At 45.7% G+C, this 22,485-nt stretch overlaps 1 protein-coding gene across 1 annotated transcript in view; it reads left to right on the top strand.

Moving 5' to 3' along the window:
- The window catches only part of Hadh (hydroxyacyl-CoA dehydrogenase), a 35,236-nt gene that overhangs the window by 4,888 nt on the left and 7,863 nt on the right, over positions 1-22,485 (top strand). Inside the window, exons 2-5 of the mRNA XM_048333373.1 lie at positions 12,463-12,591; positions 14,862-15,019; positions 17,931-18,057; positions 21,057-21,146. Coding sequence (XP_048189330.1) covers positions 12,463-12,591; positions 14,862-15,019; positions 17,931-18,057; positions 21,057-21,146 — 504 coding nt within the window. The remainder of the gene's footprint in view (positions 1-12,462; positions 12,592-14,861; positions 15,020-17,930; positions 18,058-21,056; positions 21,147-22,485) is intronic.

Genomic DNA, 22,485 nt, shown 5'->3' with positions numbered 1-22,485 from the left:
TGTGAAACGTTATTTGGTCATAGCAGTTTAATGTGTCCATATAATAACCCTTGCCACAGAGATTGTACTTGTGGGCAAAGGTCAAAGGCAGAGCTGGGTTTCTCTGCTCCTACTACCTGGGGATTCTTCAAGCTGAGAAGCACAGTTCTGCCTGCAACTATGGCACCTGCTGTCTTGTAGGGAGAAACAAAGGATCCTCTGTGCTGTCTGGGATTCATAGATACCAGCCTGTCCTCTCCTCAGCTCTAGACTGAGTCCAAGAGGCTGTGTACCCTCTCCTTCTGGGTGCTAGGCAGCCATCTTGGTCATCCTGGACTCAGAGACACTCAGCTCTAATCAGTTAACACACCATGTTCCCTTTCTTTCCCCGCTAGCTTTCCCCAGAGCTTCTTCAGCTATTGCTCTCCCAGCCGTGTATATCCTGCAGGTGAGGCTAGGTAGCTCTTCCGTCCTGGGAAAGGCCCCATCACTTCCCTGTCTCTCCTGTCATTCCTGGAAGCCTCTGCAAAAACTTAAAAGCCAACACTAACATTGCCGCATGAGCAGTATAGACTTGTGACTTGTCTCTCCTTAAAGGGTTCATCATTTAGCATCGTGTAGTGTTTCTCAAATATAACTAAGACTTGGCTGTTACTGTTGACCTGTACAATTGAATTTTCCATTTTTCAGAATTTGTGGGAGGTGGGAAGCCTTGGAGAGAAGTAATTTCCCCTAGATTGCCAAACCTGGATGTCTATTGAATTTTTTTTAAAATCTGTGTATTTAACAGAATTGCAGTCTAAAATATGGCAGTGTATTTTCTTGGCTTAATAGAAATACTCTTTGAAACCTAAAAAACTAAGCCCTATTTATGAGGACTAATTGTCTTAACAAGCCAGCTGGCTGCGGTGGTAGTGGTGGCTACAAGCCCCAACAGAACACTTTTTTTGACTGTTGAAGACCAGCGTGGTAAAGATAAATGAAGACAACATGGGTTAATGGCAGAGTTCAAGGCATCCCACACCAGAGGTCACAGTAAATCAAGAACTGCCAGTTCTGAGAGAAGCAACTGGTTTATGACTTGCCTCTCTGGATCAAACACAGAGGACTCAAGGGAAGGCATGGTTTGAAAGCACAGCAGCTTGAAGGAGAAGTACGGGACCGTTCCTCTAGTTGTGGAATTGGGAGGAAGTCAGAATTCAGATGTAAGGAAACTGCCTATCGTTGGGATTTGGGGAGAGCATCCGATAGAGGAAGCACAACCCACTGGGTGTAGGGGCACAAAGGACATCCAGCAGAGCTATGTTGAGGGATGGAGGGAAGGCTATCACTGGACCAGCTGATGTAGCCTCTCAGGTCCTGCTTCCAGTCTGGTGCTGTGTTTGCAAGGGTTTGTAAATCTAGCATGCTTCTGCTTGGCATGCTAACTTGAGCCACTTGGCCAGTGTACTCTTAACATGCATGCTGTTCTCTTGGCCTATTTTTATAGCTCTAAAGTACCCTAGTCTAAAAATATTTTCTCTTTGGCCGAGCCTGCCTTCCATCAGGCCTAGGAAAGACATGGAACTGAGGACACAGCCTTCAAATAAAATATTTTCCATTGCAGACTGCTTGTCTTCAAGGTCTTAGAGTGTGTAGGTCATCGCAATACATGACAGGAGCTCTTGGTTGGCTTGAATAATTGCCCCTCAAGCTTCTTGCCAAGAAGAGTTCTCTTCATTCTGAAGCAACACATGCCCACAGGATCCTTTGGGATAACAATTAAAGACTGAGGTTAAAGACAAAGTATTGTCCAGCAGATTATGATTTGCAAATGGTGGTACTGTTAAGGAAGCTCAAGAAGGCCTGGTTTTAGGAGCAAGAAACTATAGCGTAGGAGAGACTATGATGGTTTCAGATATGTTTGGAATTATAGGAATGGCTGAAATTCAGAAAGAAAAGATAGAGAGCCTGGAGATATCAAATACCAAAGTAGAACCTGGAAGGGAACCTTGGTTTGGAGGCTGAGGAGATTAAGAAAAATCCATTTTTATGGCTAAAGAGACTAGAAATAGTAATTTACAATTTCAAAATGGAAACTAATTGGCAGGATTTTCATTTCCTATGTGCATTGCTGCACAGACATAAAAGATGAAGCCAAGGAATGGGTGCTAGTTTCAGCTTTTAAGGCCAGTACTTACAAGTCTGCCTTTTCTTGCTGTAACTACCTGAACCTGGGTAAGAGAGGTTTATTTCACTCATAATTCGGACATTGGAATATCCAAGATTGGGCAGCCAGATTTGGTGGTTAGGGCTTCATACTTGAACTCATCGTGTAAAGTAGAAGGATAAGCAGGTCTATGCAAAATAGAAACAAGAGAAAAAGGCCAAACTCACACACACACACACACCCGGGCGGGGGTAGGGGTAGGAGGATTTTCAGTACTGGGACTTGAATTCCTCAGGGTTGGTACTCTACCGCTTCAGCCATACCTCTAGTCCCAGCATTTTTCTTTTTGCTGGTTAATTGGAATCTTTTGGGGATTTGTCTGCCAGGGCTGGTTTGGAACCTTGATCTGAAGATCTGTCTTCTGAATAGCTAGGATTACAGGCATGAGCCACTGACACCCATCAGCCAAACTCACTTTCTAACAGCCTGTTCTTGTGAGGACTAGCCCATTGTGGGGAATTAATTCATTTCTGCTAGGAAGGCATTCCTCCATTCACGATGGCTCTGCCCCCATATCCTAAGCACTGCCTTCATAGCTCAAACACTAGTTCCCACTTTCTAACCTAACACTACTGTGGTCAGTGATTATCACATGGAAGTTTGGGTACAGGAAGCTTTTATGATTTGAATGTTTGTTTCCTCTAAAATTCGTGTTAAAACTCACTCCCTAGTGCAGCAGTATTAAGAAATAGGGATTAGGCAATTTGGACTCTGCCTTCATGAATGGATTAGTGTCTTATACAAGGCCTGTTTCTCCTATTGCGGCAGCACACAACCGTGAGTCCTCCAGAGAATGCATCAACAAAACCCCATCTTAGAAGCAGAAAGTGGCCTCTCCAGACAGCATATCTGCAGGCCTCTTGATCTTGGACTCCTAGCCGCCCCAGATTCATGAGAAATCAAGTTGTACTGTTTATAAAGCATATAGTCTGTGATATTTTTGCTATAGCTACATTATTAGGGCTGAGGAACTGAATAGCTTAGAAGAAAATGGAAGTTCCAGAAGAGAGTGGTAGTGGACAGGCTGTGTACTCTCCACATATCCAGCTCTGGTCTAAGCACTTTAAACACATTAACATCTCCATTAAAAATGTTTTCCTTTGGATGGGAGAGAATGAGGGAACAGATGAGAATGAAAGGAAATGTACTTATTACCTGACTCATGTAAATGTAACCCCTCTGTATATCTATAATAACAGCAAATTAAATTTTTTTCCTTTGGTGCTGTAGCCATGTTCATGATAACATGCTTTACCACTGAACTACGTCCATAGCCCCAGTCATTACCTTATATCCTCACACCACAGATTGTACAGAGGCAGCAAACGTGCCCCCAAATTGCACAGGAAGTGGTAAGCTGGTGTCTTAGTTGGCTTTGTGCAGCTGTAACAAAATGCTTAAGACTAAGTACTTGTTAAAGAATGGACATTTATTTTCTCATAGTTCTGGAAGATGAGCAGTCCAGGATCACAATGTTGGGGTTTGGTGTCTAATGGGGGCCTTCCTGTTGTGTCCTCCAGCGGAGAGGACACACTTCTAACTGACAGACAATGACAGAACAAGCTGTACAGACTCCCTACTTTTATAAAGGCACCGGGTCCCATTCACAGCCTACTCCTCACTTAAAGTCCCTACCTCCCATTACAGCCACGTTGTTAGCACCTGCCTTTGGTGGGGATTAAATACAGCAGTGAGAGTTCAAATCTAGGAAGTCTAGTTCTAGAACTTATTCCTCCAAATACAACTGTGTCACCCAGTAATGGAAGGGCTTCCTTCGGTGGGTAAGGAAGTAAGAGTCCATTCTGTCTAAACAATGGAAGAATGAGGGGAAACTTGGAAAGAGGGAAGGGAACCAATCCTCTGACCAGAAGCTACTAGGTCAGCCAGAATAAAATACACTTAAGGGCTGGGGATATGGCCTAGTAGCAAGAGCGCTTGCCTCGTATACATGAAGCCCTGGGTTCAATTCCCCAGCACCACGTATATAGAAATGGCCAGAAGTGGTGCTGTGGCTCAAGTGGCAGAGTGCTAGCTAGCCTTGAGCAAAAAGAAGCCAGGGACAGTGCTCAGGCCTGGAGTCCAAGCCCCAGGACTGGCAAAAAAAAAAGTTAAGCCTTGAGCTGAGTGGGGCTTGGGGGCTCTGATCTCTACACAGTTGAAACTGTGAATAACTTGTTCTTAATGTTAGGTATCAAACCCAGAGCCTGCTAGGCAGGTGTTATGCCACTGAACTGCTATCTCAGCCCCTTAGTGTAACCCTTCTGTGTATAGCTTTTGACTCTCCTAACAGCTTTCAGTTGGCCAAAAGACTTACTGATAATGAACAACTGATTAACATAGATTTGTGTGTGTGTGTGTGTGTGTGTGTGTGTGTGTGTGTAGTAGTGAAAGCCACACAAGAACCTGGCAGGTAATTTCATAGTGCTCAATACTTGGTGTGCTAGTGAAACACAATGGTCATGCAATGGTGATTGGAACTGTGATTATTTTAGCAGATGCTTGCACCACAATAACATAAGGGCGCTATGAAATGCTTATAGTAGTGCACTGTACATGACAATTTAATGCAGTTATGATTTGTTACTACATCTTTACATTTGGTTACCTTTAACTGCTAATGATACCATGTATGGTTTTTGTTTATAGATTGAGACTTTAACCTTCTTACAATAAGTTAGTATTTTAAAATAGTAAAAAAAAAAATTAGTCCCCAAGAAGAAATCTGGGTATAAGTGGATGCACACAGTTCAAAGTGAGGTTTAGGGGGCTGTATCTGTGTCTAATAATGGGGCTCTTACAAAAGGAGGAATAGGGCATCCTAGAATATACCATTAAGCTGTTATCATAGCCAGGCACTGGTGTTGATATCTGATTTACAATAATTCATTTGATTTCCCCTACAATCCTGCTATTCCTGTTTCATAGCTAAGGAGACAGCCAGCAGAGACTAAGGAAAATTTTCCAGCTCTTGGTTGGCACACGGGCACTAGGGTTTGGCTCTTGTCCAGCTCAATGCCCTCTTGACCCTTGTTTGGAGTCAAGAATAGCATGTGAGTAGGTAGCTACAGCTTCAAGGCTCTGACTCACATGCCCAACTTTCAATGAGAATTATGCACCTCTTCTCAAAGGCTGTTATGAGGATCAAATGGAATACTTTATGAGCAATGAAGGCTTTCTGAGAGCAGGGATTTGTTTGGTTTACCATTTTATCCCAGGGCTTGCACTGGTACAAGGCAAGTGTTGAGTGAGTCAGTAGTAGGCAATAATCAGTGAAAGGATGACTCTTAAGGCTGCACCCACACTGCACTATGCCCTGGATGGTAGTTCTTTTCTGTTTCAAGGGGCACATCTGTTAGGATGAGTGTCAGAAGCCATAGTTGTTCATCTCTGACTTTTTTTTTCAGTTGTGGGGCTTGAACCCAGGGCATGGCTGCTGTCCCTGAGCTCTTTTGCTCAAGGCTAGTGCTCCACCACTTTGAGCCAGAGCTTCACTTCCGATTTTCTCGTGGTTAGTTGGAGATAAAGAGTCTCATGAACTTTCCTGCTTGGACTGGCTTTGAACCATGAATTTCAGATCTCAGCTTCCTGAGAAGCTAGGATTATAGGCATGAGCTACCAGCGCCCGGCTTATCTATGACTTTTGATCATTTAATAGAAAGCATTTTCTGATAACTTCTGTATTTTTCTTTCCAAAACTGTTAAATAGCTTCCTACTGTCCAGACTGTGTAGTCTACCTCAGTTGCTTGATTGCCAAAAAACCACAGCACTTCTGTTCTTAGTTTTAAACCAGCATGTAATTTAAAAATGTGAATAAAGACTTAATCATTAAAGACTCAGGTTGTTATTGGAGAGGACCCATGACCATCAACCACCATATCTATCATAGGAGAGTTGACCTCACCAGCATGCAGGGATAACTCTTGCAGGAAAGAAGTAAAGGAAGAGAGAAGTTAAATGGAAGAAATAGTGTTTTGAAGTCTAAAGGAAGCAGATGAACAACTTGAGTAGGATGCCCTGTTTTTCTGTGTGTGCCGGTACTAGGCTTGAACTCCAGGCCTGGTCCTTTAGCTTTTTCACTCAAGGCTGGTGTTCTACCACTTAAGCCACAGCCCCGCTTCTGGCTTTTTTTTTTTTTTGGTGGTGGTAGTGGTTAAATAGATAAGAATCTCACAAACTTCCCTGCCCAGGCTGGCTTTGAACCCTGATGCTCACATCTCAGCCTCCTGAGTAGCTTATTGGCATGAGCCAGTGGTGCCAGTTCAAGTTTTATACTTTGAAACCTGGGCCTGGTAGGGGAAGGAAGGTGAGACTGGAGACCATGTCTTAAGTTGTACTTTCACAAATACAAACTTCTCTTGAGGGTTGGGAGAGAAATGGACTTAGAGGCTAGAAGTTCATTTGGGAGGCTATTGCTGAGGAAGTAGTCTGCCCCTAAATTAGGCTTATTTTTGAGGGGATCTGAAAATTCTATAAGACATTTTAAAATGTGTTTGTTTTGTTTTGTTTTTTTTTGCCAGTCCTGGGGCTTGAACTCAGGGCCTGAGCACTGTCCCTGGCTTCTTTTTGCTCAAGGCTAGCACTCTACCACTTGAGCCACAGCGCCACTTCCGGCTTCTTCTATATATGTGGTACTGAGGAATTGAACCCAGGGCTTCATGTATACAAGGCGAGCACTTTGCCAGTAGGCCATATTCCCAGCCTTTAAAATTTGTGTTTTCATTATTCATCTTAAAATTAATGAAAGCATATATTATGGGTGACATGCGTGAGATCTGAAACATCAGTGCTCTACTTATGTTTATATTCATAATATAATATGTACCAGGGGCTGGGGATGTGGCTTAGTGGTGGAGTGCTTGCCTAGCATGCATGAAGCCCTGGGTTTGATTACTCAGTACCACATAAACAGAAAAAGCCAGAAGTGGTGCTATGTCTCAAGTGGTAGTGTGCTAGCCTTGAGCAGGGACAGTCGATAGGCCCTGAGTTCAAGGAAAAAGTTCTCTTGAGAGCTGTTTTTAGGATGATAAGCCTCTATGGACCCTGGTTTCAGCCTACTGTGGTGGCTTTCAAGGGATTTCTTCTCTAGGAGACTCTGGATTTTTCTCTGGCATGATGGCCCATGGAGAAGAAAAGTGAGGGCCCTAGCTCAAGGATGGGAGAGGGTAGCCAGGAGAAGGCAGACACACAGGAATCAGTAGAGGACTTAGTAGACACAAGTGTGGCCAGAGGTCAAGGATGGAAGGGAAGAGGAGCATTACTGAGCCCACCAATGGGCTTGACCTTGCACTCACTCATTGTATTCACAGGAGGCAGTTCTAGAGTCCCTAGAAAAGAGGGCTTGTGGGGCTGACCTTTGTTTGGGAAACTTGGGACAAGAGTCTTTGGGATAGTATTCTTGGAATAAGGAATGGATTTTTCTCATGAGTAGATCGCAGTCTGAAGACATTGACCTGGTGCTGGTTTAAGGAGAGATTTACTGACCTCTCCTGGTAGACGAAGGAATTGGCAACCCTGGGGAGGCTGGTGTGATTGGAGTGCCTTGGATGGGGCCCCAGGATATGGGGGCGCAGTGCTTGACACAGTGCCGGCCCTAAAATCACTCGTGGGTGTTTACCAAAGTGCTAGTGACCTAGGCACCATTCAGATGAAAAGATACTGAATCCGTGTGGGTGGGGCCTGGCTTTTTGTCATTTCATATATAATCTCTCCAAGTGATTTTTATCTGCAGTCAGTTGGGGACAGAGATCTTAGATCTGGATGTCCCATCCTGTGCCAGCTTCAGAATCACCCACAAGACTTGAGACTTGTTGAGCCATGGCTCACTGGGCCTCACCCAGACAGAGTGTGACAGGCCAAGCGTTTAGATCTCTAACACATTTCCTGGGGACTTTACTGCTGCTGCTGGCCCAGGTGCCACACATGTGGAGAGAACCCCTGTGCTATAGTCATGGTGTAATTAAGGTGGCTGGATTGCTTATGTGTCTGCAACATTGACACACAACGCATTTGTCTCGATAGCTGTTCTGTTCTGTTGAGCAACTTTTGATATCAGCATGACTGATTTGAAGTTAAAAGGTGACTAGATGGTAGTGTGTGTTTGTATATCATGTTACTAGCCTTGGGCATAGACATACAATTTTAACCTCTCTAAGCATTAGTTTCTCTTATCAATAAAATGGAATAGTAGTGCCAGTTTTGTAGGGACTGTTAAGGTATATTACTTAAAGCATTACTTACTGTGGGATTCTGTGTGTGTGCATGTGCGCGTGCGCTGGTAATAGAGTACTGAGGTTTGAATTCAGGATCTTGCACTCTCTGCTTTTTTTTTTCTTTTTGGTTGTGGGGCTTGAACTCAGGGCCTGGGTGCTGTCCCTGAGCTCTTTTGCTCAAGACTAGCACTCTGTCACTTTGAGCCACAGCTCCCCTTCTCGTTTTTGAGTGGTTAATGGAGTCTCATGGGCACTTTTCTGCCCAGCCTGGCTTTGGTGATCCTCTGACCTCAGCCTTTTGAAAAGCTAGGATTATAGGCTAGAGCCATGTCTCCAGTTCTGACTTGTTGCTGCTTAGATATGAATCTCTTGGATTTGTCTGCCTAGGTTTGGCTTCAGACTGTAATCATTGGATATTAGCCTCCTGAGTAGCTAGGATTATGGATGTGAACCACTGAACCCATCTTAGTAGTATTTTTTAATAATATTACCAAGACTGATAGTTATTAAGTAAATGTCTTACTCCCCTTATTCATCACCTTTACAATATTCTTTTAAAAACTGTCTTTTTTTCTCTTTGTGGAAAAGAATACAAAAACATTAGTAATCTGAAATTTCTGTAAAGTGGTATTTTATTACTATTGTATCTTGAAAGCTGGATACCTCAGCAGTTTTTTCTCTTCCTTTAACTAGATTATAAATAGATAAGTTCTATGATATCTCTGAATTTGAATCCTGATTTGGCAGCCTGAGTCTTCTCAGGAGTCAAGTGACACACCCTTCTCTAATCCCATTTCATCTTTTGTAAAAAGAATATTGTCTACCTGAACAGAATTTTGTTAGAAATAGACTTGTAGCTCTATTTTAATTGAAGATTTTTGCTTTTTCTATTAGTTGAGATCAGGTAGGGACTTCCATTGGCTCTCCTGGAAGGAAGCACCAAGTACATGACTAACTCTGGAAGAAGCAAGCCATCCTCCAGAAAGCCTGTGACTGCCCCCTGAATAGACCACCTGCATTGCTTGTGGGGAGGGAGGGGAGATGATCCAGATAATAAGAGTCTACCTATGGTAGCTCTTGAGCCGACCCAGCCAGAGGAGAAAAGTACCATGCCTACGTGAAGCAAGGTAGCAAGCTAGGAGGAGTGGACACTTAATCTTGTGGATGTTCTATGAAGCAGCTAATGCACATCAGCATTATGGCATTATGGACACGCCCTGGGCTTTGCAAGGTGAATAGGGCATGAAGTTGCCCTCAAGATGTTACTTGTTGGCCTCGTGGAAGTGATTGCAAGGACTTAAGTGTATTGAGTTGATCTCTGCCGTGGAAAGAAAACACTGTTGTAACATGGAGTCACTTGAAGTTATGCAGCAATAGACTTTCTTGCTATGTAGTAGGTCAAGTTCACAGTTGTAGAAATTCCTCCAGGCATGGCCAGAAGTGGCACTGTGGCTCAAGTGGTAGAGTGCTAGCCTTGAGCAAAAAGAAGCCAGAGACAGTGCTCAGGCCCTGAGTCCAAGCCCAGGACTGGCAAAAAAACAAACAAAAAAGAAATTCCTCCAGGCATTTGACAGATAGGGGGAGACAGTGAGTTCAGGCTCCTCTAAAGGTGAAGCCTTTTTCTAAGCTGTGAGGTGGAAGGAGATTTGCAAAGCAGGCTATGATCAGTTCTGACATCCTGGAAAGATTTTTTTTTCTGTCTGCTAGGTTTGACCTTTCCTTGAACCTCTTGCATCTTCTAATTAAGATAGGAAAATAAAACATGTTTCACATACTCAGTCACCCTAACATGATCATGATTGAGTGCCGTGGCACTTCTCTCTCTCTCTTAGGACACTGGCTAGAAAGCCTTGATTTAATGTTTTGGCCAGTGTCTGCATTTATATGGCACCTCTGGTGTGCCCTTATGAATACCAGGAAGGGGAAAGGCAGGGGGCTGAGTTGGCAGTTTTTTCTGTGTGTGTGTGTGTGTGTGTGTGTGTGTGAGAGAGAGAGAGAGAGAGAGAGAGAGAGAGAGAGAGAGAGAGAGAGAGAGAGAGAGAGAACACGCACGCATATGCCCGAGCTGGGGGTGTTTATCAGGGGACTTTGGATATAGTACTGGAAGGTCAGCATTGAGACCATGTTTTCTGGACATGCTCTTTTGGGCTGAATTTTACTGTTTTTCTAAATGTGCAGATCTGTTTTGCCTTCATTATGTGGGGTTTATCTTCTCTACATTTGATTCTCCTTCCTGTTTTGAAAACATAATTATGAGGCTAGCATTTTGGCTTTTTTGCAACATAACAAAAAACATTTAGTGATGCTCACCTTCAAATGCCATTATAATAATTTAGAGCTGGGTGCCTGTAGCTCATACCTGTAATCCTAACTACTCAGGAGGCTGAGATCTGAGGATTATGGTGCAAAGCTAGCACAAGCAAGAAAGTTGGTGAGACTCTTATCTCCAATTAACCATGAAAAAAGCCAGAAATGGCAGTGTGGCCCACGTGGTAGAGTGCTAGTCTTGAGCAAGAAAGCTTAGGGACAGCACTTGGGCCATGAATTCAAGCCCCAGGACTAGCAAATGATAATAATAATAATAATACTGATTATTATTATTAATATATAATAATATAATATAATAATAATACCGATTATTATTATTATTATTAGAAAATAGCTTTCTAGAAACACTACCTCCCTGTTACCCTCCATTTGTGCTGCAGCCCACTTCCTTAAGGTTGGCACTCACTCCTTTGGACACAGTGGGTTTGGTTCCTAGGCAGATAGGAGACCAGAAATCTGTTTGGTTTGCTTACACAGAGACCTAATACAGAAGGGAATAAGGACCGGGGTCACATCTCTTGTGTGCATTGCCACAGAGACTGCCAGTAGAGCCAAGCCAAGAGCAGGAATTCCTCAAGGCACCCCTGCCCTGCAGGTGGCATACCCCATCAGTGACCATCCCTCCTGCCTGATTGTTCCTTTCAGAGCTCCGTTCAGAGCTCCTCACCAGGTGCACCGGGAATTTCAGCTTGATTCTCAGTTTCTGTGTTGGGTCGGTGTCTCTCATGCTGTTGTACTCTGATAGAATTTACACAAAGTTCTCTGTGTGAAGGCAGCAAGGGGAGAGGCCGGCAGTGAAGTGCAGGTGGACAGGACATGCTTGGATCCCCTACAGTGGGTTGTAGCAGTGCATATGAAATGGTGACTGGGGAACTAGAGACTCAGTGTCCAGGGTTTTTACTGAGGATGGTAGTGGACCACAATTCCACACTCTCAGAACAGCAGGCATTCAGCAGAAAGCTTCATTGTTTGCGTGGAATGTTTAGGCCCCAGCAAATTGTATGCATTGTACTGCTTCAGGAATGGTGAGAACTCCATGTAATCTTAAGTTCTAGGTGGTAGTCATGGCCAGCCTTGCAGAACAGGTCTGCCTCATGTAGCAGACTTGAGCCTGCCATGTTGTCTTTTCTGAAGTGTTCAGATCCATTACTCTGAATTTACTGAATGGCTGACTCACGTTTGTGTTGGCTCTTTGGGCCTCTCTCTGTTGCCACTGGATTGACAGGTGCTCTACTTGGGCGACGTTTCTCTTCTGGGTGCCACCCGCTTGCAGCAAGGGAAGTTATCTGTCCTTTTATCAAGATGACTCATCCCTCTTGCCCTTGCTGCCCTTGGGTCCTGGCAGCTTTTCCTTTCCCTGGTTCCCAGACAGCTGTCAGCTTTAGGATACTGGTGCCGCCCACAGGCCACAGGCGCTGACACTCACCTATCACATGGGAGAAGCCAGAGATAACTGACACTTGTCAGCATTTTCAAATGTGGTCTTTGGAAATCTTGTAGTTAACTGGAGATAAGATCCTCACAGACTTTCTTGCTTGGGCTGGCTTTGAACTGTGATCCTCAGTGTCAGCCTTCTGCATAGCTAGGACTATAGGAGTGAGTCACCTGCTCCCAGCTCACAGGCTGTTTTGAATAAAATGGGGATAGAATTTATGTGGAATATAAACTTTTTTATTGTTTTATGTGTTCTATTTTTTGAAAAGCTTTTTTTAATCAATTTATTTTTTTGGCTTTAGGTAGCAGCAACAACTGGCCACACAGTAGTGTTGGTGGACCAAACAGAGGACATCCTGGAAAAATCCAAAAAGGGAATCGAAAACAGCCTGAGGAAAGTGGCAAAGAAGAAGTTTGCAGAAAATACTAAGGTCATTGTTATTATTGATGCTCCTAAGACCAGTCTCTGACTGCTTCCCATTTGTGAACACTTTCTAGTTTTAGCTCACTCTGTGTGTGTGTGTGTGTGTGTGTGTGTGTGTGTGTGTGTGTGTGTGTGTGTATAAAACTCACTTTTCATGATTTTAGACCAAGATAATATGTCGCTAAATATTTGGGGGAGCTGGTTAGGAAGCAGAAGTAGGATTGGGTTTGAGGTTGAAGGAGAAAGTTTCTGTAGGCTGTGATCTCCTTCTAGAAGAATACTGAGAATTCAGGACCGAGAAACATTGCTTTGGCCAAAAGAAGAAGAGAGGAAGAAACAGGAAGATATATTTTGTGCTTGCAAGGTCAACACAGCATAATATAATAAAGATGTGTTTCTATAGAAACTTCTAGTTGTTCAGAGTAAACTGGAGGGGAAACAGGGCAGGTCCTAGGCTGGAAGACGCTGAGGAGCTTGTAGTGAGCAGGAACCCTGGCATGCCGACTCTCTCATGGGAGCCCGCTGCTTCCAGCAAACTCTCACTGGCAGTTCACATTTAATTAGAAATACTGTAGATGTCACCCAAGTAAAGTGTTACTTCCTTAGTCACCTTACTAACGTATCTTATGATTGACATCCTTGAGGCTTGGATGGAATAGCCCTCTATATGCAAGCAAAGAAGAGTGCTTATAGGGCGTTTGTTGTTTTGACTTTGTTGTGTCTCCACAATGGTGTGTCTGATTGTTTAGATTATTTTATTATGATAAGACATACACCACATAGAATTTACCATTTGGAACACTGTAGAGTACAGAGCTCAACGACATTGTGTTCTCACAGGGAGTAGATCCTCACTGTGTTTCTGATCCAGCTACGTATTTTTAAACATGTGCATGTAGCACCATTTCCTATACCACTGCCCCAGCCCCCTGTAATCTATGGTCTCTCAGCCAGGCATTGCATGTAAGAGCAATCATACATGATCGTGCTTTTCTAAACTGCCTTGTTTCATTTCATTTAGCATACTAGGATCCTTCCCACTTGAAGTGTGTCACAATTTCATTCCTTTCTATGACTAAATAATATACTGTTGCATGTACATACCCATATATAGTGTACTTATCTATTACTTGGTTAATGGAATCGAGTTGGTTTTACTTTTGGCTGTTGTGAATAATGCCACAGTAAACATTAGCATCCTGAGTGGCAGTTCCCCCTTGCTTAGTTGGCATGCTGTATGTATCATGTATCCAGCACTGTGTGGACCAGTGCTGTGGCCGCTAGCCACAGGCGGCACTGAGCACTCAAAACATGGCTGTGGACAGAGATGAGCTCAAAGTGCAAATGGCATACTAGATTTTAAGGACTTAATTGGGAAAAAGCATATAAAACATTACAGTATTTTTATATTGATTACACGTTGAAGTGCTTGCATCGTGGGTTGAGTTGAATAAAGTTAATTTTATCTGTTCATTTCTTTACATTTCAACATGACCGATAGAAAATTTAAAAGCACCCATTTTCTCACATTTCTATGAACAACTCTGATGTAGCTATTTATTTAGACCATGGTGATTTGGGGGTGCTTCTTGCTGATTGGCACTGTTACAGTGCCTTGTGAACGAATTCCATCTTGAAGTGGAATGGTAGCTTATAGAGGCATGCACCCTGAGTCTGCCCAGCACTGGTGTGTTGGTGGAAACCTGGGGTCACAGGAGAAGTATGAAAGGACAGGCCACAGGCTCTTTGAGAACAGAGGCTGTTTCTGTCTCATTTTTGAAACACCAGTTGCTGGCACATAATTAGGTTATTTGATGAATGACTAGTGAGTTTGACTTTCTCTGGCCTCCTGTTAGAGGCAAATGGTAGTGAGTACCACTTCTTAACTAACAGTGCTGAGATACACTTTTATCCTTAGTCATCCAGTGATCAAAGGCTGTACAAAAACTCCAGGACAGGTAGAGTGGGTAGGGCAGGTGCCCTGAATCGTTTAGCCAGTAAAGCAGAGCTGCCTAGGAACTGGAAAGATCACTGACAGGACCGGTGGCTGGTGGTTGGTGCCCAGTTGGAGTTGTTCAGGCAGACTCCTGCCCTCATGCCTGAAGCACACTGCTGCCATGGTCCCTGAGCAGACACGTAGGCAGCTCACTCTCCCAGACTCTCGGTGTGGTCACACTGTCTGCGCATGGTGGTCTGTCCAGCCCTTCCGCCTCAGCAGCACGGTACCCGGCTGCCCCACAAGCCCACTGACTGCTGTTGTCCTGTCCTCCGCATTAGGCCAGCGATGAGTTTGTGGAGAAGACCCTGAGCAGCATCTCCACCAGCACAGACGCTGCATCTGTGGTCCACAGCACAGACCTTGTGGTGGAGGCCATTGTGGAGAATCTGAAAGTGAAGCAAGAGCTCTTCCAGAGGCTGGACAAGTTCGCGGCTGAGTACGTGCTCTGACTGACCCGGTGGGCTCAGACCTCACTCGCTGGCCTTGGGCTTTTCTCCTCGTGGATTGCTTTTTCCCAGGAAGGAAAGATGTGCCTCACTGCATCCCCTTCCCAGTGTTTCCCTCGCCCCCAGTCTGCTTCCCAGGGCTCCCGCTGTGCTCCTCCGCTCCCTCTGCAGATGAGGGGGACTTGCACAGGGCTCAGGAGGCCCATACAGTGGCAGGGAGTGGGGCCTCCGTACCTGGGCCCGCAGGCCCGCTCAGTCCTTCCATATCTGTGGGAATGTCAGAGCCCTTTGTGTTGTCTTCCGTTTTAGATGGAAGAGACAGGGTGTAGGTCAAATGTCCTTCTGTGTATCAGCGTTCTCCAGGACTCAGCTGTTTTGAGCTTCATCTGGGTTTAGTAGAAACTCTTGGGACCACTAAAATAACCCTGAGTCCTCACGGGGCTTCCTGGTCAAGGGTGGCAGAGAGTCAAGTACCCCTTGGTGAGCTGTGGAATGCCAGGCTCTGGACCACGCTCCCAGTCATGTGACTCGCTCACCTTCCCCTGGGCTCGACGCTTGGCTTTGGCAGTCTTGACGCTGCAGGTTTGACCCGCACTGTGTTTATAGCCTACTTGGCTTCACTCATCTTGCTTAGACTTGTAAGGCAGAGTGAGGTTATATGAGAAGGAATTTCCACAGAGCCACCAGCAGGTGGTGACCAAGGACAAACACCCTGACATCAGCCTGCCAGAGCTTGTAGCCTTGTCTCCTGTCCTCTGCATGTCACTCTGCGGGTCAGAGAGCTATGAAGGGCTGAAGTGTCATGTGACGAAGCCAGAGGATACTGTTGGTCCTGGGTGTCTCCCAAGTGAGTGAGGAGCCCTGTGAGATAAGCAAACACTGGGGGAAGGGAGCCTAGCAAGGCCTGCCAAGCAGCTTGGGCTTGATGGCTAGGTGCTCTTTCCTAGTGGCAGGGGGCAGGGAAAGGCCCGCTGTCCTCGTGCGTGAAGGACAGCAGGAGGACACAGGAGGACAGTCAGCAGCCAGGGTCTCCTACCCTCCCTCTTCACTCTGGACTTGGGAAGGTCTTCAGCTTTGCCATGTGTCCTGCAGTTGGGCTTGAGGTAGCTCATTTCCAGTAGCTTCCGAATTCTAGCTGTGCAGCAGGGGCATCAGAATGCACTGCACAGAGTCGCTCAGGAATGAATTGAATTCACTTAGTGTCACTGTGTGTCAGAAATACCCCTAGGCTTTGTAAAGCACGCGTGGCACGGGGGAGGGAAGGTGTCACTTGCTTCTCCCCTTCAGCCACCTTCTCTGCACTGTTCCATGTTGGATGGCACGGAGTCCTGAGCTCAGAAGAGCCCGGGGAGAAGCAGGGCGGAGGTCTGGAGGCACGCGGCTGTGGTCACGGCATCCTGACCCCTGTTGTGCAGCCTGTGGCCCTCCAGTGTCAGAGCACTCTTTGAAGCGGCCTGTTTTATTGAGGAAGGCGAGGTGCCCTTCCGGACTCTCGTCACCATGCACAGGCTCTTCCTTCTGTAATGGGAGATCCTTTTAGCTTTCCCCAGTGACCCAGAAGCAGAAAACTGAAATCTGAAAAAGAAGCCACTTTGATTTTCTATCTGGCCTGGTCTTTCCGTAACTTGACTGACAGGCCGAGGAAGGCAGGTGTGCTTACCGCGTGGACTGAGGACACAGAAGCCTTCGTCCTTCAGGTTCCCAACACACTGCTTCCTGTCTTTTGTTGTTTGGGGTTTTTTTTGGCCTGTCCTGGGGCTTGAACTCAGGGCCTGGGCTCTGTCCCTGAGCCTCTCTTTGCTCAAAGCTAGAGCTCTACCACTTGAGCCACAGCACTACTTCCAGCTTTTTCTGTTTGTGTGGTGCTAAGGAATCGAACCCAGGGCTTCATGCATGCTAGGCAAATACTCTACCACTAAGCCACATTCCCAGCCTCTCCCCAGCCTTCTAAATACTGGGATTATAGGCATGTACCACCATACTTGACCGAGCCTCTTTCCAAAATTAGTTTTCTTCTTCTTCTTCTCCTTCTTCCCTCCCACCTATCTTCATTTTTAGGCTCACTGTAGTATTGCCACTGGGGTAAGCAATAGCCCCTGAGACTGGTCAGTCAGGAACCACTGCCCTCTGCACGGTGACCTGGCACTAATGGTAATTGGTATTGGGTGGTTTATGTAGCTCTAGACACAAGGTGGCGCTGTAGGAAAACCTAGAGATCCCTCCTGTCTGCTTAAAAGATTCACCTTGGCATCCTGCTTTACTGAGGTCTTAAGATTTCACGTTTGCTTTAAGTTCAATACGGTTTTCCTTATTAGTAAACTAATGTTTCATACACACAAAAAATGGTATGCCTTTTCAGGACTTTGTGAGCAGAATACCTTGAGTGTATATCATGTATTATTCATAGATACTTCTCTCTCCAAATCTGCCTCTGTGACCTAACATTCCTTTTGGTCTGTGTTTCAAATATTCTGTTTTCATTTTAACTCTCATAATAAAAATCTTTATTTGGAGGGGGAAGTTTGTCTCTCTTCATAAGTCTGATCACTTAAGAGTTTTCCTTTGTGATTGAGGGTAGTCAACCTGCTTGATCAACTAAGTGCCTCCACCCCCCACACCCCCATATCATGAAACTTACCTAAGGGAAAATTACCTACAGAAATTTTGACCCTGAAAATTAAGATGGGTGAAGGTGATGCTTCTGGGACAGGGAGGTAAATTTCCATTTTCCAAATGTAGATAAAACTGCACTCACTTGACTTTTAGCCTGTCACATGAAGAGGTCCCGGGTAGGTGGGGACTGCAGAGCTGGCAGGAAGCAGTCGCCTTGAGCATTGCTTTTGCCTGCAGGGTTCTCTGCACAGATGAGACTAAAGTGCTTCCCTCTATCTCTCTCCGCAGACACACCATCTTTGCCAGCAATACTTCTTCTTTGCAGATCACAAGCATAGCCAATGCCACCACCAGACAAGATCGATTTGCTGGCCTCCACTTCTTCAACCCAGTGCCCCTGATGAAGCTCGTGGAGGTGAGTGTGTGTCTGTGTGCCCCCATCTGCTTGCCCTCCAGCTCCTGCAGTTCTGCTCGCTGATCACACCGGCCCTGCCACTAGACACCATGTCCCATGGATTTTCATATCCCTGTGTTGATGTTTCTCTTGCCGTCATCTATCCCCAGGGCCAAAGGCAGAAGCAGCCTCTGATGTCTAGGAAGGCCCCCGAACATTGTTTCTCCAGTTCTGGGTTTTGACCGCTGTCTGGGATGATTGTGACTGATGGGTAGTGATTGTCAGCCGAGGCCATTGGCTTGAGAAGACCACAGAGGGAACAGAGGAACCCATGCATAGACATTATTAGCCTGTCCAGGTCAGCTTGCTTCGTGGACTAGACAGATCTTTTTAGACATTCTGCACCATCCATTCTGAGGCCTCTGGCTTGAATCCTGGCCCCATAGAGCAGTGCTCTAGCATTCCCAGGTGAGGAACATCTTTGCACTGGGATGAGAGCTGTTGAAGAATCTTCCAGCAGGTTTGAGCCCCCTGACCACAAAGCTGAAAGGTGGAAGGGAGGGCCAGACATGGCTGGCTGGCCTCCGATTTGGGCTGCTTCTGCTTGCTTGCTTGCTGTAAGGGTGGATAATTTGACCCTGAAATGTGGTGACTTGCCCTTTATGGGGGTTAATTACAGGGTCTGAGGAGCTACTGCTGTTAAAGCAGCATTTCTTCAGAGGTGGAGGAGTCATTGCCCTGTGAAATGTGGGGGAAGCTGGTATGGGGAGCCAGGCAGACCGCCAGACCTGCCCAGACCACTGCCTCCTCCCCAGCCCTTTCCTTCCTTATCCCCCTCACTGGCACCCCACAGCATACGCCTTTTTTTATTGGTTGTAACAACTCCACTTTCTTGGACTTTCTCTAGAGTGGCAACTCTGATCTCCTCGCAGCAGGATTTTATCTGTCTATCACCATTGTTTCTAGATGTCCTCTAGTTACCCATCTGTAAGGCTGCTTTAAAGATCTTGAGCTCTGTGAAAATAAGAAACAGTATTCCTATTCGGGAAAGAGCTGAGATGTGGTGCAGAATTGTCACAGCTCAGTGCTTAGGAAGTAATTAATGTATTTAGTGAGTGTGATACACACACACATACACACACACATATCTTGTAGATAGAGATTCTGTAGAGCTACTTGAAACATTAATAATACTGCTTTCAACTGCATTTACCAGATTCTGTCTGCCTGTGTCCTTGGAAATGTAGTATGTTGGTATTTAATAGCAAAAGCTTATAACAAATGCTCTCATTTTCTAGAAAATATTCTGTGGAAATGTGCTACTCTACTCCATTTTGACTCTTATCAGTTCTCACATGTGTTAAGATACCGAGCACAAAGAGGGAGCTAGAAAGCCCAGTGGCTCTTTACCCACTTGGGACTCCTAAGAGCTCACTGCTGTTTATTGAATGGATAGATGAGCAGGAGTCTCTCCTGTTTACCAAAGCAGTGTTCTTACTCTTGACACCATCAGACCAGTAGCTTATTCTCAGACTTAGCCCAAGCAGCCCTTATCCTGGCTCTGTGTGAGTGAGTCTAATGGGGCCTTATCAGTCTCCTTCAGAGCTGCCCCCAGGAGGCTATCCTGGGTCTGTGAGCCCTGCAGAGCAAGGCTGGACCATCCTGTCTACTCACTTGTCTGCTTCCCTGTGGCATAGCATGTCATGGTACCCTGCCGTGTCACTCAACACCACAGGTGGTGTTCCTCCACTCTCTTTGGCAGTCATGGGGGTTGAACTCAGAACCTGGGCTTGTCCCTGAGCTCTTTTGTTTAAGGCCAGTGCTCTACCACTTTGAGCCACAGCTCCACTTCAGTTTTCTGGTGCTTAATTGGAGGTCAGAGTCTCACAGATGTTCCTGCCCAGGCTGGCTTTGAACCATAATCCTCAGATCGCAGCCAACTGAGTAGCCAGGATTGTGGGAGTCGGGCATTACAGCACCTGGCACCCTCTGCTCTCTAGCTAGCACCTTACAGTGCAACAGAGGCTAGCTCATGCAGCCATAGCTCCTTTACCTGGAGGACCTGGTGGGGAGCATGCTGCCAGTATCACGTAAGAGAGGGACGGCACCAGCTTGGGTCACCCAGAATCTGATGGAGAAGCCATACCTGCTCGCTCTGACTCTGGCATTTAAATTCTGTGACTAGGTTTCATCTGTGATTCCCGTTTACTCATCTCTAATTCCTCTCAGTTGGACTTGTGCTGCTTCCCTCCGCTGCCAGCAGGCCCACAGGTGTGCCCTTGCCTGGCCCCGGAGTGCTGGCTGTGAAGTGAAGCCTTCCAGTCTGGGAGGACTTGGTTCTGAAGTCCAGGGGCACCTGGGTGAGAATGGGTGAGGGGCTGTAAGGTGGCCCCCAGGAGTCTCCTGGGCTTGTGATTTGAGCAGGTGACCCCTTTGCTAGGCCTCCTCTTCTCACCCACAGTAGAGAACTTTAAGGGCGGTCACCATGCTCTTCTACGCCATGCTATCTACTACACTGAAATGATCTGAGGTCATAAGTCAAACAGGAAGAGGAGCCAGCACTCTCTGAGCAATTAAGACCTTGCTTTCTGTGCTTACTGTTTCCCCCGAGTCTTGTGTCTCCTTGCCTGAGCTCCTGGGGGGCGGGGTGTGGATAGAGTGATTTCACTGTCACCTGAATGTCAAGAAACATAGCCAGGACTATTAAGTGGTGTGGCTTGGATTTGAACACAAGACTGATACAGTGATTCCTGTAAAATGTCCTGTATTCACTCCTCCCCTCCCCATACAGGCAAACACACATTTGTATCTGAAACCTTAACTTTGTGCATTCTATAGTACTCCATTGCCTTCTATGGACGTTCCGGTAAACATGTTTCTGGTTTGAGATCCCTACTTTGGTGTTCAAACTGCAGTTGTTTTTGCCACCTGTATGGATCTTATGATCCATGCTTCCTTGAGCCATTCTAATCCAGTTGCTTCCTAACTCACCTTCACTATTCTCTGCTTTGTATTTCCAGGTTATTAAAACCCCAATGACCAGCCAGAAGACATTTGAATCTCTGATGGACTTCAGCAAAACCTTGGGGAAGCATCCTGTTTCTTGCAAGGTAGAGTATGGTAATATGCTTGTCCCTTTGTAGTGACTGTAGCAAAATACCTGAGGCAGACTAGCTTTACAAAGAAAAAGGGATTTCTTTCGCTCCCAGGTCTAGAGGCTCATGGGCGTGATGCCAGCATTAGTGCAGTTCTTGTGCTGACCTCATGGCCCGTGGAGGCACAGTGTTCCGAACACATGAAGGAGGAAGGATCTCATTTCCTTACAGGAAGTCAGAGAGAGGCTCAGGTCAGGCTCTTGCATGAACTCACTCAAAGAATCCAATTTTCCCTTCCACGGGCAGTGTCTCCAGTGATTTAAGGATGCCCCACCCACCCCCTTCTCTTAAGGATCCTATGCTACATTCCAGGAAACCAGGCTCCCAACACAGAGCCTCTGGAGGGACAAACATCAGAAATGGAGATAGCCTGGGAAGAAGAGATTTTCCTTGGAATCTCACTCCTTATAGGACAGCTATAATAGGATATGGAAATACAGGGCACTTTTACTGTAGATTGTCCACATGCTGTAAGAGCTCTAGTTAGTCTATCACATGGATCAGGAAACCCAGCTGCTAAGCCATGCTCAGGGCATATCAGATCTGAGATCAGACAGAGCCCAGATGGGAGACCCAAGGTTTCTAGCTGGCCACTGACTTTCTCTTTGTTTTTTCTACACTGACTTGGTTGCTCCATCATCTTTAACTCTGTTGGCTGCTGGAAGTCGGAGCCATGTGTAGCAGGCATGGCCTTGTGGACACACACATCCCTAACAGAAAATAAGGCCTTAGTCTTGGCAAGAACACTGCAGGTGGTTAGGCAGGAGAGGCTGGAAGAGACTGACCTGCCCAAAGTGGTGTTAATGAAGTGTTTCTTGCTGGACTATACCATCGTGTTTCTGTTTTGTGTTGTTTTATTTTTCAGTAAGAAACCTCGTTGCCTGGAAAGTGGTTTTTTCCTTTCTTAAGAAACCCAGTTATTCCCTTTATTTGTTTATTTTTTTGGTCTGTTCTTTTTTGGTACTGGGGATCAAACCCAGGATGTTGTACTTGCTAGGCAAGCGCTTTGTCACTGAACTACATCCCAGCCCAGTTATTCCTTTTAGAATGAGCCCAACTGCTGAAATGATAGCCTCCCTCATTGATCCATAACCTACCTTCAGCACTCCATTTGCTTTAGTTCTCTTCAGTCCTTCTCAGGCAACCTTACTGTAGTTGTGTCATAGATTGCTACATCATTCAAGTCGAAGAAAGTCGTGTATAGAAGTCATCATTTTGTGTACATGATCTTTTAATTACGCTTCTCCTCGTGACACTTATCTTCTAAAAATATCCTTAAATTTGAAACTTCCAG

Source organism: Perognathus longimembris, chromosome 24, assembly GCF_023159225.1.
Source record: "Perognathus longimembris pacificus isolate PPM17 chromosome 24, ASM2315922v1, whole genome shotgun sequence".
Taxonomy (NCBI): domain Eukaryota; kingdom Metazoa; phylum Chordata; class Mammalia; order Rodentia; family Heteromyidae; genus Perognathus; species Perognathus longimembris.
This window is presented reverse-complemented; position numbering and strand designations above follow the sequence as displayed.